The sequence below is a fragment of the Macrotis lagotis genome, chromosome X, assembly GCF_037893015.1.
Source record: "Macrotis lagotis isolate mMagLag1 chromosome X, bilby.v1.9.chrom.fasta, whole genome shotgun sequence".
Lineage (NCBI taxonomy): Eukaryota > Metazoa > Chordata > Mammalia > Peramelemorphia > Peramelidae > Macrotis > Macrotis lagotis.
The window spans coordinates 73,497,155-73,512,251 of record NC_133666.1 but is presented as its reverse complement, the minus strand read 5'-3'; the positions used below and the strand labels follow the sequence as shown (position 1 = coordinate 73,512,251).

Here is a 15,097-nt window from a genome sequence, read left to right as displayed (position 1 = left end):
AGCAGTGAAAGAGAGGAAAAGGATGGATGGGTTAGAAGCAGGGGTGTGCTAGTAAATGTTTAATAACTGACTCTCCAAAAAGATGTGCCCACACACTTTTCAGTTTAATCTGCAATATTAACCCTTTCTTCACCATTTCCCTAGGTTTAGAAATCAACAAAACATTCAATGAAGACCTGGTTTGTATAGCCTTTGCTGATAGCCAAGGTATAAATGCTCATACTGAAAAGTTTACTGTTGACTCTCTTGAGCTGGTTCAAGTTAGCGCTAACATACCGCTGGTTAGAAGGACCATGAAACCCATTTTTCCCAGGATTGGGGAAACCTAAGCATGTATGTAATAATAAAAAAGCTACTTTCTATAACATTTTAAGGTTTGTAAAATGCATCACATTCATTATTTCATTTAATTTTCACAATTACCCTATGAGAGACGCATGACCATTTTATAGATAAGGAAACTGAGGCTTAGAGTAGTTGTGTTACTTCTCTATACATGGACATATAACCAATCAGTATCAAAGTGGGGATTTCACCCTCTGTCTCTCTGGCTATCAAGTCCAATGGTTTCTCCACTATAACACCCTGCAGAAAGGAACCCCATGGCAAGGGAGAGATTGAAGATGCATGAGAAAGGGAGGATGCTTTTGGAGCAGGGTCCCAGAGGAGGATGGGGGAGGAATAGCAACAAGGGAGCAGGGAGAGGAATAGAGGGAAGGAAGAAAGAGTCCGAAAATGCTAAGGACTGAGGAATGGGAGGAGGAGACCTGAGGCAGGTCTTAATTGATGACTTCAAGCCTCCCAGGGAGATCTTCCTGCTCAGAAACTTAAGTGAATGAATTGAATCCAAAGCTCTGGTTTCTACCTAATCTTACCTTTTTTTTCATCACACCCAGTTAGTTTTTGAAAGGAAAAATACACACAGAGCCAACTTTATTACTATTCTAATTTTTATTTATTTGCCATTAGCTAAAAATATTGGTGGGGGGTTTGAAGGTTGGGTGAACAGGAGAGCTGCAAATAAAAAAGACCATGGTTTCCCCTTTCATGGTGTGGATGAAGGGCTATAGATCAATTCTCCTGAAAATTAGGGCTTCTAAAGAGAAATGATGAGAATACCTGCACTTCTATGAGCTACCTGGTAACCTCGACTCTACTGAAGACAACTTAAGAAAGAAGGTCAGTGATTCTCAAATTCATGTTAGTTGTTTCTTACAGAGAAATGACATTGGTTACATTGACAAACTGCAGCTAATGCAGCCATTCCCCAACTGCTGGTCATCTACTCTGTTTCTGATTTCTTGCTACCACAAAAGATGTTGCTATCAATATTTGGGTTTAGGACCTTTCCCTCAGGTTTTTACCTTGTGGTAAATGCCTAGCAAAATAACATCACTCTGGCAAAGAATCTAAACAATTAGATATCTTTCTAAGTTTTTAGTTGTTTTCCTGAGCAAATGACCCAATTCCCAACTCTACTAATGATGTTTTGGGGGGGCTTTTCTGCCCAGAATAATCCTTCAAATATTAACTGTTTTCATCTTTTTTTTTTCATATTTGACAATCTTCTGGATACGACATAAAATGGCAGCATTGTTTTGATTTGCATTTCTCTTATTATTAGTGATAATTAGCCATTTTTTATATAGTCACTGAAAATTTACATGTTTAGCTTCTGAAAAGTTTGTTCATATTCTTTGACCACTAATCTTTGGGGAATGGTTCTTGGTCTTATATATTTGTATCAATTCTATATTAAATCTAAGCTATCAGGCTTTTAATAGCGATATATATGCAATGAAGCTTCCCCCCAATCAAAAGTTTCCCTTTTTAATATTATGTTGATTTTGTTAGTGCAAAAGCTCTTAAGTTTCATATAATTAAGAAAAATCTATTTTGTCTATTGTGATCTACTCTATGTTTGTCTTAGTTATGGATTCTCCCTAAAACTCTAGATTCAAAAGGTTCTGTCTTCCATTCTCTGCTGGTTTATTTTTCTATGGTGTGGCCAGATATCTAATTGAGGCTTCTTTTCTGCCTCCTGACTCTTCTGCAGTTGGTGCCCCATGCCACCTGGAAGCCAAAGGCTGTCCACAGCAGACTTTCTAAGCCAGATTATAATGCTAATGAACTAAAACTAGAAGAAAGAACATTTTCAGCCTTTGGGTGGGGAGAGGGTGAGTTCAAGTCTAACTCTGGGTTTGAACCAAAAGACTCAGGTTTGGTCAGTGGCTTTGCCTTTATAGCCTGCCCCACTTCAGCCAATCTTGACCATAGTCCAATGTGACCACAGAGGGCCCAAACGAGGTCAGAGTCAGCAGGGAGTGTGAGAGCTTAAAAGACAAAGTCAAAGATGGGCAAGGGAATGGTGCTCAAGGTATAAAAGGCTTGTCTTTGCTTTAGGAACAGTGGTTGGGAAGATAGGGTAGCCTCCTGGAGGACCTGCCTCTCTTGGGTGCCTGTTTCTTAGGCTGTTTTATTACTTGCTGCAGCCACCTGGCCGAGGCCTATTCAAAGTGGTTATGGAGAAGGCAGAAAGCTTCTCCTTGGTGTGGCACCCGAAGGCCTCTGGGATGGGGCTTATGCTCTGAGACTTGTTCAGGTGCCGGGGGAAGACTTGCTTGTCAAAGTGCTCCTTCCGGAAGTCATCTTCTAAATTCTTGATCTACAGAGGGAAGAAAGAAGTAAATGAAGGGGATGGAGGTCGGCTAGAAGGAGAGGCATGCCTGAGACCCTAGAAATCACAGGCAAGGAAACTAAGGCCCAGAGACAGGAAGGTACTTGCCTAAAGTCACACAAGCAGCTATTATCTGATTTTCCACCATGAATCCCCTGCCATAAAGCCTCTTCTATGACATTGTATTTGCATTTTCAATCAGGGCACCTGACTCATTCTCTCTCTCTCTCTCTCCCTCTTTCTCTTTGTCTTTTTGTCTCTCTCTTTGTGTGTCTATCTCTGTCTCTCTCTGTGTCTCTGTCTCTGTCTCTTTGTCTTTCTGTCTCTCTCTGCCTCTCTCTCACTCTCTGTCTCTCTGTCTCCATGTCTCTCTCTGTTTCTGTCAGTCTCCCCCCGCCACACACACACACACACACTCTATCCCTTATTCTCGCTTATTCTCTCTCTCTCTCTCTCTCTCTCTCTCCCTCTCCCTCATTGTCTCTCTCTCCCTCACTGTCCCTCTGTGTCTCTCTCCCATTCAGCACCTAGGTAGAGAGGAAAGTGATTCTTACCCCCTCCTCATTCACTCTCATTTGAATTAGATTCAGTGCAGCAAATGGTCCTTAAGAGGTGCCAATGCTAGGAACTGACCAAGGGCAATAGGAACATGTATATGACTTGTGGCTTATGGTTCCCAAGTCTTCCTGGACTCAATCCAAGTGGATTCTGTGTATGGCCTCTGAGAACAAATGGATGCTTTTCTTGATTGACTTTTTACAGCTGAAGGAAAGGGAGGTGGTAGGATGTGCTCAAGTCTCACAGCGAGCCAATCCCAGAGTCAGAGCCTTGTGGGGATGCCCAGACTGACTGGTGACTGCTCAATGCACAGGCCTCCAAGCTAGGCTTGCCCTGGGTTTCTGGGCAAGGGCCCCTCCTTGTTAATAGGCTGAATTCTTGGAGCCTTTCCCACAGACTCTGGGGCCTCCATTTCTTGGGGGAGGCTTAGCCGTCAGTGAAGCAGGGAATCCCCAGAGTGGGAGGCCTAGGACCAGCTGGAGAAACCAACCAACCTGTTCTTGCAGATACACCATTTGCTGCCTCATCTCCTCTTCCTTTTTGTGGAAGCTTTCATTTTCTGTTTTCATTCGTTGCCGATCTTTGGGCTCTGACAGAGCATCCGTTTCATACATATCCATCTGTTGGAAAATGGGCCCAGAGAGGTCACATAGGAAAAGGGGGCCCTAAAAGGAGGGACTGCCATTCCCCTGTTTGCTGCTGTGCTCAGTGACTGGCAGCCAGGACAACTGGAAAGAGAAGTTCCCAAAGACAACAGTGAAAGGGAATTGAACTCGGCCTGCCAGAGTACCTGGAAAGGTAGCTAACCGCTGGAGTAGGGCACCTCCACCTGGACACCCTGCCAGTCTCTCCAACTAGCCAGGAGGTGACCCAAGCAGAAGTGACTGCTTCCTCCCCAGCCACTCCCCCATAATCTAATCAGGTGCTTGGGCCTATTGATTCTACCCATGCAATGTCTTTCGAATCCAATCCCTCCTCTCCACTCTATACCAGGTCCTGATTTCTTGGACTGGAACTAGGGCAATGGCCCCCTAAAAGACTTTATAGACTGCACACAAAATAGCTTCCAGAGTAACCTGCAGCAGGCAGGGCTCCTTATTCGCTTGCTCAGAAACTTCTAATGGCTCCATCACCTCTCAGAGAAAATCCCAGCTCTCTAGTGTGCAAAAGCTTGCCACATGGTGGCCCAATGGAGAGAAGGATAGCCCTGAACTTTAGTTCAAAAGCCTAGGGGAAATGGCCTGAGTGTGTCAGCAGGCAGTTGGCACTGGTCTTCTTCGGAATGCCACCTGCTTTGAAAGTTTCAGTGGGCTGACAGGAATGGTGGGGGGAGTAAAGAGCTTCATTACAATTTAGAAGAAAAAGAAAAGAAAAGTCATCTTGCTATTCAGCAGCAAATGAAAACCTTGGGAAGGAAGAGGAGATGAGGCAGCCAATGGTGCATCTGCAAGAATAGGTTGGTTGGTTTCTCCAGCTGGTCCTAGGCCTCCCATTGCAAAGATGCCCTGCTTCACTGCAGGCTAAGCCTCCCCTAAGAAACTGAGGCCCCAGAGTCTGTGGGAAAGGCAAGTTTGTCCCAAGAGGAAGTGTGACACTCAAGCATTTCCCAGGTTGCCCTAGTTCTGGCAGGCTCCCAAATGGACAGGGGTTCCCTCTTCAGGAGGGAACTCCTCAGATCACAGTACCTGTAAGTTCAAGGACTCGAGCTGATCAATCAGGTCAGTCATCTCTTTGTCCACAATGGGGGTATCCAGCTGGTGCTGGCAGCCCACAGGCATTGGTCCTTTAGCACTACCCAGCTTGTACCTCAATTGGGCACTGTCCTTTAAGTTCTTCCTGGTCAGCAGGACTGGAGGAGTGCCATAACCTTCTAAGAAATTCTAAGAAAGCAAGAGGGATTTCAGCTCAGCCTCCAATGACTGTGCAATAACCAGGAAATGATCAATTCCTGTACCCAATCCCCTGGGACTCTACCTATACCACCAAAAAAAGAGGCCCATTTTCTCCCATTGAAAGATGCTATGCTGTGGGGAATGAGCTGCCCACTTTCCACCAGTAGAAGTAATCAAGGCAGGGAAGGATACCCCAGGGCTCACATGAACAGAAGCCCTTCATACAAATACTCTACTGATCTCCACTTCCAACTCTGCAATTTGAGGCAGAATTCCAGAGTGGAGTTAGGAAGACATGGGGATCAATCCCACCTTGGACAACTTCCTAGCTGAGTGATCCCAGGTAAATCATGGAGCCTCAGTTTCCTTACCTATAAAATGTGGGGGGGATAATAACAGATGATCAGATGAGCCAGCCTATGTAAGGTGCTCTGCAAACCTTGAAACATTGAAGAGACTCTAGGAGTACTGAGCTGCCTGTTGGGTGCTCCAGCCAAGTCCCTGCTATTTCCAAAAAGACCTCTTAGCCCTTTTGACTGTCTTCCCAACTTGTCACCCTTGCTCATTGACAATGACCAAGCAGGTCGATCACTCACCAGTAAGGTCCTTTTCTCAGTATTCTGGTACATTTTGTTCTCGAGGTATTTCACATATTCCTGCAGGTGCTGGTTCTTTCTAAGCTCCTGGAGAAGGGCTTGCTCATAGTACTCCTTCTTGTTCTGAAGAAAGACCCCAAAGAGACTGGAGGTAAGGAAACTGAGGCCCCAAGATTTGCCTGGGATCACTTACCTGTCTTGGTGCCCTTAAGAAGCTGGCTTAATAGCTATTGCTTCTTTTGGGTCCTCCTGCTCCAGAGCCCACCTCCCAATAACCCCTGTAATACCCAGCTCTGCCTTTGGGAAATGCCACACCACAGAGCCACGTGCCCAGGGCTCCCTTAGGCTCTTACCTGCTCATGGTCAAGCTTGATGGTCAAGCACTCTGCCCGCTGCTTGAGGCTGACCACCTGCATCTGCAGGGAACTCATCTTCTGGTGCATTTGCATGGTGGCCGTGTGGTAGATGTGCTCCCACTCCTGATTCAGCTTCATCAGCTGGAATGGAAAAAGCCAAGTGATGGTGGGGAGGGGGATGGGCCTCTGGGCCAGAACAATCCCTCACAGAATCTCTCAGTTCACAAAAATACAACAGAACCCTCCAGGGTCCACGCTCACACAGTAGAGACACTGAGGGTAATAATATCTGTGATTCAGAACCCCTGGTGGTCAGTATTCAAACTACCCCTCACTGTTAACTCCCTCATTCCACTTCTTCCAACCCTGCCCCTTCCCCCACCAGTGTCCCATTCTGAGGCTACCCACTGCTTCGATTATGTTCTCCACTGGCAACAAACTTCTTTCCCCTTTATTCTATCTTTGGGTTCCCTCCAGATGACCCAACCTCCCTGCCCCCTCCCCTATTTCTGGCACTAGCTTCTCTTTCACTCATTGCCCTCCTTGCTCCCAGATTCTCCCCTTATCATCATCACTCAATAACCTTTCCTCCCTTGAGCTTCACTCAATCCATATCTACCACCCAATCAGGAAAAATCTCATAGCAACATCCAAGAGTGGGCTGGGATGACTCCTTCCTTCTTTGGATGTCTTCAACAATGTCCACCTGAGACTGAACTTTGATTTTTGTTTTTGTTTCCCTCAGGGTTCACATTAGAGTCACAAGGCTTTATTTGGGGGGAGGGTAAAAGGAAGCAGCAGTTAAAGCCCTGTCCTTAAAATATATGTATGAAGTCCAACTTTGCCTTTATGCCCATTTCCAGGATTCTTGTCAAGAAACTGCATGATAGAGACAGTTGGGTAATGCAGTGAATAGAGTGCCAGGCCTGGAGTCTTTTTCTCTCCTCCCTCCCCTCCCCTCTCCTCTTCCTCTTCTCTTCCCTTGTCTTCCCTTGCCTTCCCTTCTTTTTTCTTCCCCTCATTCCCCCAGTGTCATGGAGGCCTTTGGAAGGCCTTACCTCTTTGTTAAGCTTCCTGAGCTCTGTAGTTGTCTTCAGCAAAGGTATCTTCTCCTCATGGAATGAGGCTGCCAAGTTCTCTGAGCTGGAGTTGAAGCCTTCCTCTGAGTCATTCTTCTCTGAACCTCTGGGCTCCGGGCAGCCAGCATGGAGTTTATTCTCCCTAGAATGGAAAAAGAGAGGTGGGAGGGTGGGAACCAGTGGGGGAAACACCTCAGAATTAGGGTTTGATGAGCTAGATGGTGTAGAACAGAATAAAAGTATGTCGGTAAGCCACACTCAGTATATGAGCTTTCTTGATGGACAAATAAGTCTCCATTTGGTGATAGGGTAGCTATTTTCAAGCAAAGGATCTTGGTCAATTTTAACCTACTTACACACACGTGCACACACATGCAAATACATACACACACAACCAACAAAAACGTCAACATGGAATAGTGAAAAAATTTTGAATTCAGTGTCATGGCTTTGAATCCTAGTTTTGCTCCCTCCTAGTTGTGTGACCTTGGGCAGTCCTGCCTCTGTGGGTCTCAGTATTCTCATCTGTAAAATAGGGTTTGAACAGGAAAATCTGTAAGGAATTTTCCAGCTCCAGATTCTATGATCTTAATTCTCAGGCTTGGGGCGGGGTGGGGGGTGCTATTTGTTGACTTGCTGTGGTCATTAGGAAGGTCTGCTATCTTTCTAGGTTATAAACTCAGGACATGACAGGGCACTTCTCAGAACTTGTCCAAGCAGATGATTGATGTAGGCATGAAGTACAATGAAAAGAACAGTGGAATTAGAGGGTCTGTGTTCAAATCTTACTCTATGTGGCTTTGGACAAGTCCTTTAATGTCCCTCAATTTCTTCATCTGCTTCTAAGAGCCTTTTCAGCTTTTGAGCTATGAATCCACGAATTCAGAAAGCATTGCTAAAGACTGAAGTACTGGACAAGAAACTGAAGACCTTCTAAGAAATGGATACAATTTTCATCAGTGCTACTCATAGAAACTGAGGGTTTCAGAAAAGAAAGGAAGATTTGGGAACTGGTAGATGTCTAGGTTGATATTTTTCAGGGGAAGTTCACCTGGGGGAACTTGGCTTTCCCAAGGAAAAAGTTCAAAAGACACAAAGGGAAATAATTTTGATGGAGGAAGAAGGGAAGTTGTCTTAAAAGGACATACTGACCAACTTAAAATTTAGGGTGAGATGTACAAAAGGGGAAAGCAAGGGCACATAAGTGAGGATGCTCATACATCATTAAAAATGTCAAGAACCTCACTGCTGAGAATGGCTGAGGCTGGCCAGGGATGCCAAGGCTAGTAAAAGAGCTGGGGGGTGTGGAGAGGTGGTAGAAAGAGGGGTTGGCATGTCATTTTAGAATAGACCTCCATTTCAGTGTAGATGAGCAGTCACACCAAACCTCTAGTTTTTGACTTTCTGTTTATTCAAGCTTTTGAAATAGTGCATCTTGGGACCTTATCTGGAGGAGTTTGTTCTCAGGAAGGTCAGACCTTGACTTTACCTTCTTGGGAAGGCATGCTTCTTCAAGACAGGCTGGGTACCTCTTTGAGAATAACCATGCTTAGGATTTGGGGTGGGATAAGACTGATGAAAGGCACAGAGTTGGAAAAGGATCCTGGGACCCAAAGAGGAAAAGCCACTGAATTGGCCTCAGGTCATAGAAGAGTACAAAAAGAAATTTAAAAATCCATTAAGAGAGGGACAGGAAAAATTGGGAAAAGAAATGAAAGTGATGCAAGGAAAACATAAAAAAGAGTCAACAGTTTAGTAAAGGAGACACAGAAATACTGAAGAAAATAACACCTTAAAAATAGGTCAAATGGGGGAGGCTAGGTGGCGCAGTGGATAAAGCACCAGCCCTGGAGTCAGGAGTACCTGGGTATAAATCCAAACACTTAATAATTACCTAGCTGTGTGGCCTTAGGCAAGTCACTTAACCCCACTGCCTTGCAAAAACCAAAAAAAGAAAAAAAGAAACAATGAGCCAGATACTCTCAGAAAAATCTAGAACTGAGACAAAGTGAAATGAGTAAATTTAGGAGAACATGTACACATTAATAGCAATATTGTAAGATGATCACTATCATGTGAGTGACTTAGGTATTCTCAGCAATACAATGATCCGAGATAACTCTGAAGGACTTATGATGAAAAATGCTAGCCATTCCCAGAGAAAGAATGGATGGAATCTGAGTTACAGATTAAATACAGATTGTTTTACATTATTTTTCTTGTGTTTTTATTTTGATATATGTTTTCTTTTACATGACTAATATGGAAATATGTTTTGCATGATTACACATCAATTATATCAAATTGCTAGCCTTCTCAATGAGGAGGGTGAGGAGGGAGAGAGAATTTGGAATTCAGTTTTTAAAATGAATGTTGAAAACTTTTTACATGTAATTGGGGGAAAATAAGATATTAAATTAATTTTAGAAAAGAAATATAAGGGTTAGTCATTTAGCAGACATTACATACAGCCTTGTGATATCACCTGTTCCTTGTTGTTTTAATGGGGTGAGGTTCTGGTCTGACCATCTAGCCTGGAAGTCCCTTTTGGACAGGGCCCACAGAGCTAGGCAATCATGTGGCCAAGAGGCATTTCTTGGATACCTACTATGTGCCAGACATTGTGTTTAGTACTGAAGATAAGAAAAGGGAAAAGACGGCCCCTGTTCTCGAGGAGTTCAGATCCTAAGGGTAGGTTGAGGATAAGCACCAGAAGGGAGACTGGAGAAGAATGGGAAGAGACTCTCTCTAGTGGGGGGGGGGGGGGGCTGTTAACTGGGACTTGAAGAAAGCCAGGGAAGCCAGGAAGCGCAGAGGAGGTGGGAGAGGGGTCCAAATGGAGGGGAAGTGAGGCATTCAATAAAGACCTGAAGAAATGGCTGAGCCTAAGAAGATCTGGGAGGGGCAGGTGCTGCTATGATGAGGTTAGTTTCCAATATAGAAGGGGACAAGCTGTATGATTGCAGACAGGGATGTTGGGGTAAGGCCCAAGGGGAGAAGGGAGCCAGTGGCCATTTTCAGAGATTATTCTCCTCTCATCCCCCCCCCCCCCACCAGTGGAATGGAAAGTCCCTGAGGACAGTTTGTTTTCATTCTTGGCTCTTTATCCCTGCAAACCAGCACACAATAGCTGCTTAATACATGCTTGATGAATGAACGAATGAATGAATAAGTGAGTGAAGAGGGCAAGGAGGAAGCAGCAGTGGTTTGTATTCATGGTAAGTCTGAAATCTGAGATGTAAAATAATACTTTTGATTTCATTCAAGTGAAACATTCAGCTACAGGTAAATAAGGTAAGGGAATGAAAACTAGTTTCTGGTCAACCAAGGGCATCTTCTATAAATATGCATTTCCTGAGGCCTCCCCTAACCAAAGTTAGTACTTTCAGCATATGTGCCTCCACCCCCACTCTCCCTCAGAGCAGTCAGCTCTTGATAAGCCTCAAAGGAAGAAAAGATTGGCAATTTTTCTTCAGTAAGATTGTCTGACTTATCCCAGATTCCCAATGGGTTGGATCTAAGGGCTCCCTCAAACCACTAGAGAGGAAAGAAGAGCTTCTGTGGAGTTACATGAGGCATGGAGAGGTCACTTGAGAGTGGAGGAAAGATGTAGTAATGAAAGAGGAACCTGGCAGAGTTGATGCCAACCATGGAATGTGCCATGAGAGTGTGCCATCCCCAGAAAAAGACTGCCAGGTTGTCTTCTGTATTTTCCTCAAAACCATTCTGTGAGATGGTTTATTGGAGTAATATTAGAGTCTTACAGAAGATGAGATTGAGGCCTAGAGAGAGGAAGACACTTGCTCACTGCCAAGCAAGGAGTAATGTAAGCCCTTGCCCACCAAGGCACTTACTGTCTGAGAACCTCGAGCTCCTCTTCTCTTGAATGGAAGAGTAATCCTTGTACTCTATATCCCAGAGGGTTGGTGTAGAAAAAGGGCCTCTGGTCTTGGGCCACCTTATGTTTTCTTTTCTTGTTGCCCATGTCTTCCTGAGGGCAAGGACTGTGGTAGTTTTTTGAGTGTTCAATCACCACTTCAATTTAATTCTCATCAAGTCAATAGACTGTGTCGCATATCTACCAAGCAAGGCACCCAGAAATGCAAAGATGGGCAAACACACCAGCCTGCACACACACAGGTCAGATCAGGTACTCTAGGGAAAAGTAATGAGAGGAAAGAGTTGGGGGGGGTCTGCAGAAACTCTCTTGGATGACACTGCCCTTGAGTTGGGGCAGTTGAAGCCCACCAAGGGAAGAAATGAGGATTTTTGTCAACAGGTGGAGAGGAACATGGAGGGTATTCCAGGCCTGACCAGTTTTGTGACTGAAGACAAAGGAGACTGATTGCAGGCTAAGATGGGAAGGGAGGCAGCTATTTGTGTGGTTTGGCTGGGACATCAAAGATGTGAAATGCACCAGACTGTAAAAGGCCTTCAGTGCCAAGCTACCTGATATGGAACCACTGCAAGATTTTAAATAAGAGAGTAAGGGAGGTAATCAAGTCTCAGGAAGGATGGAGAGGCTGAAGGCAGGGAGACCATTAAGGAGGCTCTTACAATAAGCTAGGCAAGAAGTGATAGGATGCGGGTGGCAGGAAGGGGATGGAAGTAAAAGATATTATGGAGGGAGGCCTAGCCTGGGTGTGAAATGTCCATGTTGAGAGAGCAGATCTGACCTTCCTCAGCCTTGAATGAGCAGGGCTTTCTCTATCTCTCCTGGCATCTAGAGGACTAGTGTAACTAGGCAGGGTTGTTGATGGGCCTCCTCAGAGCCTTGGCTCTTGATGTTTGCCTGGGCCTTTGGGTCTTCCCCCAATCTCTCTTTATTATTAACTGGTGCTCAAGAGGGCATGGGTTTGGCAGGCTCTGGATCACCCTTTTCCTAAGTCCCCAGAGCAACCCCCTCAGGGACTCGGGAAAGCAGATAGGCTGTGAGATGAGTCCTCTGTCCTCAAAAGTTACCCCAGAGATGGGTAGTCAACAAACCCATTCAGGCTCTGCTGAGACCAGCCAAGAGTAGTGACTGGCCCAAAAGGAGAACAGTGTACCAAGGCTAGTGATGGTACAAGCCCTAGGGAGTGCCAGGGTCCAAGTAAGAGGGTAGTGAGTAGTCCTTTGGGTCTTCAGGTTAGACCAGAGTCTGCTGCTTTGAGAGCTCAGCCCAGTGGGGAAGAGGACCCCAGGGCCATGAGGACTAGGTCTGAAAGGCAAATGCAGGAAACCTGAGTGAGGACCTGTGTCCAGAAGGATTTGAGACAGGGTGAGTGTGAGCACCTCTGTAAGGCAGAACAGCCACAATGAATTTGTGGAATATCCTGAAACGGGAGATAGCAGGAGATAAAGAGCCAAAGTTGGGCATGGCTAGAGCCTGATGGCTAGTGTCCCCTTCCCTCCCTGATATATGAAGCAAGAGCTAATGCAGGTTCATCACTTTTGTCTGTTTTTAGACTCCCAGCCCTGCTCCCTTCCATTCTCCCTTCCTCCCAGCTCTACCCTACCCACCTGGAGAAAGGATAAGAGTTCAGAGGCAGAGGTGGGCTCTTCTGGGCCACGGGGGCAATCACCAGGTTTGGGGTCTGCTGGTTCCCCCCATCTGGAAACCTTCTTTCATGATCTGTCCAGAATCTTGAGCTGTCCAGCTGAGGGACAGGTAGGCCAGTGGATGAACTACTCATACTTCTCCACAGGAACAGGGAAGACTCTGAAAGTTCCAGGTGCTGGTGAGGTGGCAGGTAAGTTTAGCACTCTGCACAAAATGCTAAGACTATGGGGCAAGGCGAGCTTTGGTCTCCTTTTCCTTCACTTCCAGTCTCGTAAAGCTAGGAGCCTGTTCTTTTCTCTCACCCTTCTATCGGGGAGCCGAATGAGGATGTTCCTATCTCAGTGGTGGTGACCAGTTTCAGAGAGGAAATGGCATCTGTTCCCTGCTGAGACAGGGAGGGAGGGAGGGAGAGAATGAGCCTGTGTCAAATGAGGAAGTGCCCCGTCACATCCAGGCCTTCACCTGGTCCTTAAGGCTATGCCCCTCCCCCAAGCTCCTCTTCCCAAGGAGAGTCCCTTGAAATGTCTCAGGCATGAAGATGATCTTTCTACCCCGCCCCCGCCCCTCACCATCACTGCTCTATCAATCCTCACACTTTCTCCACCAAAATATCTCCTGAACCACAGGAAAAATTTTTGCTCTTAAGTATCTTGGCCTGGGGGCAAGTTTGGAGTCAACTGTGAGTTGCTCCTTCAGTGGAAGTTTATTAAGGACTTGCCTTTCTAAGAACAGATTTCCTGACCGCTCCAAGAAAGAGACAACATGATATAGTTCTCCCACTAACTAGTTGAGTGACCTTGAGTTATTCACTTCCTCTCTGACTCAGTTTCCTCATTGGTAAAATGGGGCAACTGGACTAGGTGATACCCTGAGGCCCCTTCTAAAACTTCTGAAATTCTGTTATTCTTCCAAGTCATTCTGGAGAGTGGAGTTGGGAGGAGGAGGACAGTGAACCAAATTTCAAGAAAATCACGTCACTCCTTTGTGGGTTTCTCTGTAAAGATTTCATCTTCAAAATTCCCTCTAGACCCTTCTGAAGGTTCTGTCCTTGACTTCTGACCTTGTTCAGCTGGGACCAGGTGTCAGAGAACTTGTTACCAAAAAGTGAAAGGCTCAGTGGTAGATTAGCTCCGAGATCCTACCACTTACTTGTTAGGTTCTATACTTAAGTCTCACTAATGCAGGGTAAGTAAAGAGAGGCCCATCTGCTCTGACACCGGTTTTTGGATCTCAGTTTCCCCATCTCTCAATCTCTAAAGGACCCAGGTTACTTCTGGTGGAGTGGGTGTCACATTTCTCTTGGATTGGAGCCCCCACCCCGAACTTTGAAGAGACTTTGGTACTGACTACCCATTTCCAAACCCACTCGGTTTGACTGAGTTGGGCCTTTCCAGAGAAATGGAAGTTGAACACTTCTCAATGGTACCTGCCTCCTTAGGGGGGCTAGGTGGTGCAGTGGATAGAGAACAGCCCAGAATCAGGAGGACCTGATTTCAAATCAGGCCTCTGAGACACTTGCCACTTTCTAGCTGTGTGACCCTGGACAAGTCACTTCACCCTGACTACCTCACATCCAGAGTCATCTCCAGTCATCCTGATTCCTATCTGGCCACTGGACCCAGATGGCTCTGGAGGAGAAAGGGAGGCTGGTGACTTAGCATAGCCCCCCCCCCCCCAATCCAATTCATATGCTTAGCATGGTGTCATCTCCCTGATGGCATGGTCCTCTTCAAGAACGAAGGACAAATGGCATGCCATCAAGCTTTACTTGAAGAAGGTATTCAGAGATGGACCTCTAACATCCTCTTTACTCCCCAAGACTTTTCCATTTCTTGATTGCATTTCTTCTTAGGGACATTATTGACACATTTTCCATCACTTCTTCAGATCCTCCAGCCTAGATTCTGTATTACTCTAGTAACCCCTGAGCAACCCAGAAGTTGCTTTTCTAATAGAAAGTACCTGAGCCAAGCTCCCTGCCCAAGGGGCCGATCCGTGTGGTGATCTGATTGGGGATGGATCCCGCAGCCTCCACCGAAGTTCTTAGCTCTTCTTCGTTCTCTCACCCAATGCTTATGTAATCACCTTGATGGCATCTTTATATACCCGCTCCTTCAGATACCCACCCAATGGCACAGCTCCATATCTTGAACTTTTGGGTGATCAGGGCAAAACTGAGAACACATTCCACAGTTATCACAGCTTTCCATGGTCACTGTTGTTCTTTTTTCTTCCATCAGGAACAGTATGTCCCTATCATCCTGTGTCCCCAAGATTGCAAACTTGCAACAGTATGTTCTGATAACCATGTTGCCATGACTTGGAACATTCCCAAAGATGGATATTTTGTTGCATTCACCTCCTGGATGGGGAGGCAGAGTCACAAATCAAAAACTG

General features: G+C 45.7%; 1 protein-coding gene across 4 annotated transcripts; it reads right to left on the bottom strand.

Annotated features, from left to right (window-relative positions):
• Window positions 1-943: 943 nt before the first annotated feature.
• On the bottom strand, window positions 944-14,784 carry LOC141500438 (uncharacterized). 4 transcript variants are annotated; one of them, XM_074203601.1, is made up of 8 exons: window positions 14,663-14,784; window positions 12,661-13,085; window positions 7,138-7,300; window positions 6,077-6,220; window positions 5,724-5,846; window positions 4,921-5,115; window positions 3,730-3,855; window positions 944-2,665 (listed from the first exon to the last, which is right to left on the bottom strand). In XM_074203601.1, exons 2-8 carry the CDS (start codon window positions 12,831-12,833, stop codon window positions 2,480-2,482), a joined length of 1,110 nt encoding a protein of 369 aa, XP_074059702.1. In that variant the 5' UTR covers window positions 12,834-13,085; window positions 14,663-14,784; the 3' UTR covers window positions 944-2,479. The 4 variants fall into 4 exon arrangements, with proteins under 4 accessions (XP_074059702.1, XP_074059701.1, XP_074059703.1 ...); XM_074203600.1 differs by having other exon boundaries at window positions 12,661-13,082; XM_074203602.1 differs by lacking the exon at window positions 3,730-3,855 and having other exon boundaries at window positions 12,661-13,082.
• Between the last annotated feature and the right edge of the window lie 313 nt (window positions 14,785-15,097).

What these genes read in the sequence shown, in the direction of transcription:
- LOC141500438 (XM_074203601.1), bottom strand. Translation starts at nt 12,833, where the DNA reads ATGAGTAGTTCATCCACTGGCCTACCTGTCCCTCAGCTGGACAGCTCA. An exon ending in TCAAGCTTGACCATGAGCAG is followed by an intron (nt 5,847 to 6,076) that starts GTAAGAGCCTAA and finishes GTCTTTCTTCAG; the next exon opens with AACAAGAAGGAGTACTATGA. An exon ending in CTGAGAAAAGGACCTTACTG is followed by an intron (nt 5,116 to 5,723) that starts GTGAGTGATCGA and finishes TTGCTTTCTTAG; the next exon opens with AATTTCTTAGAAGGTTATGG.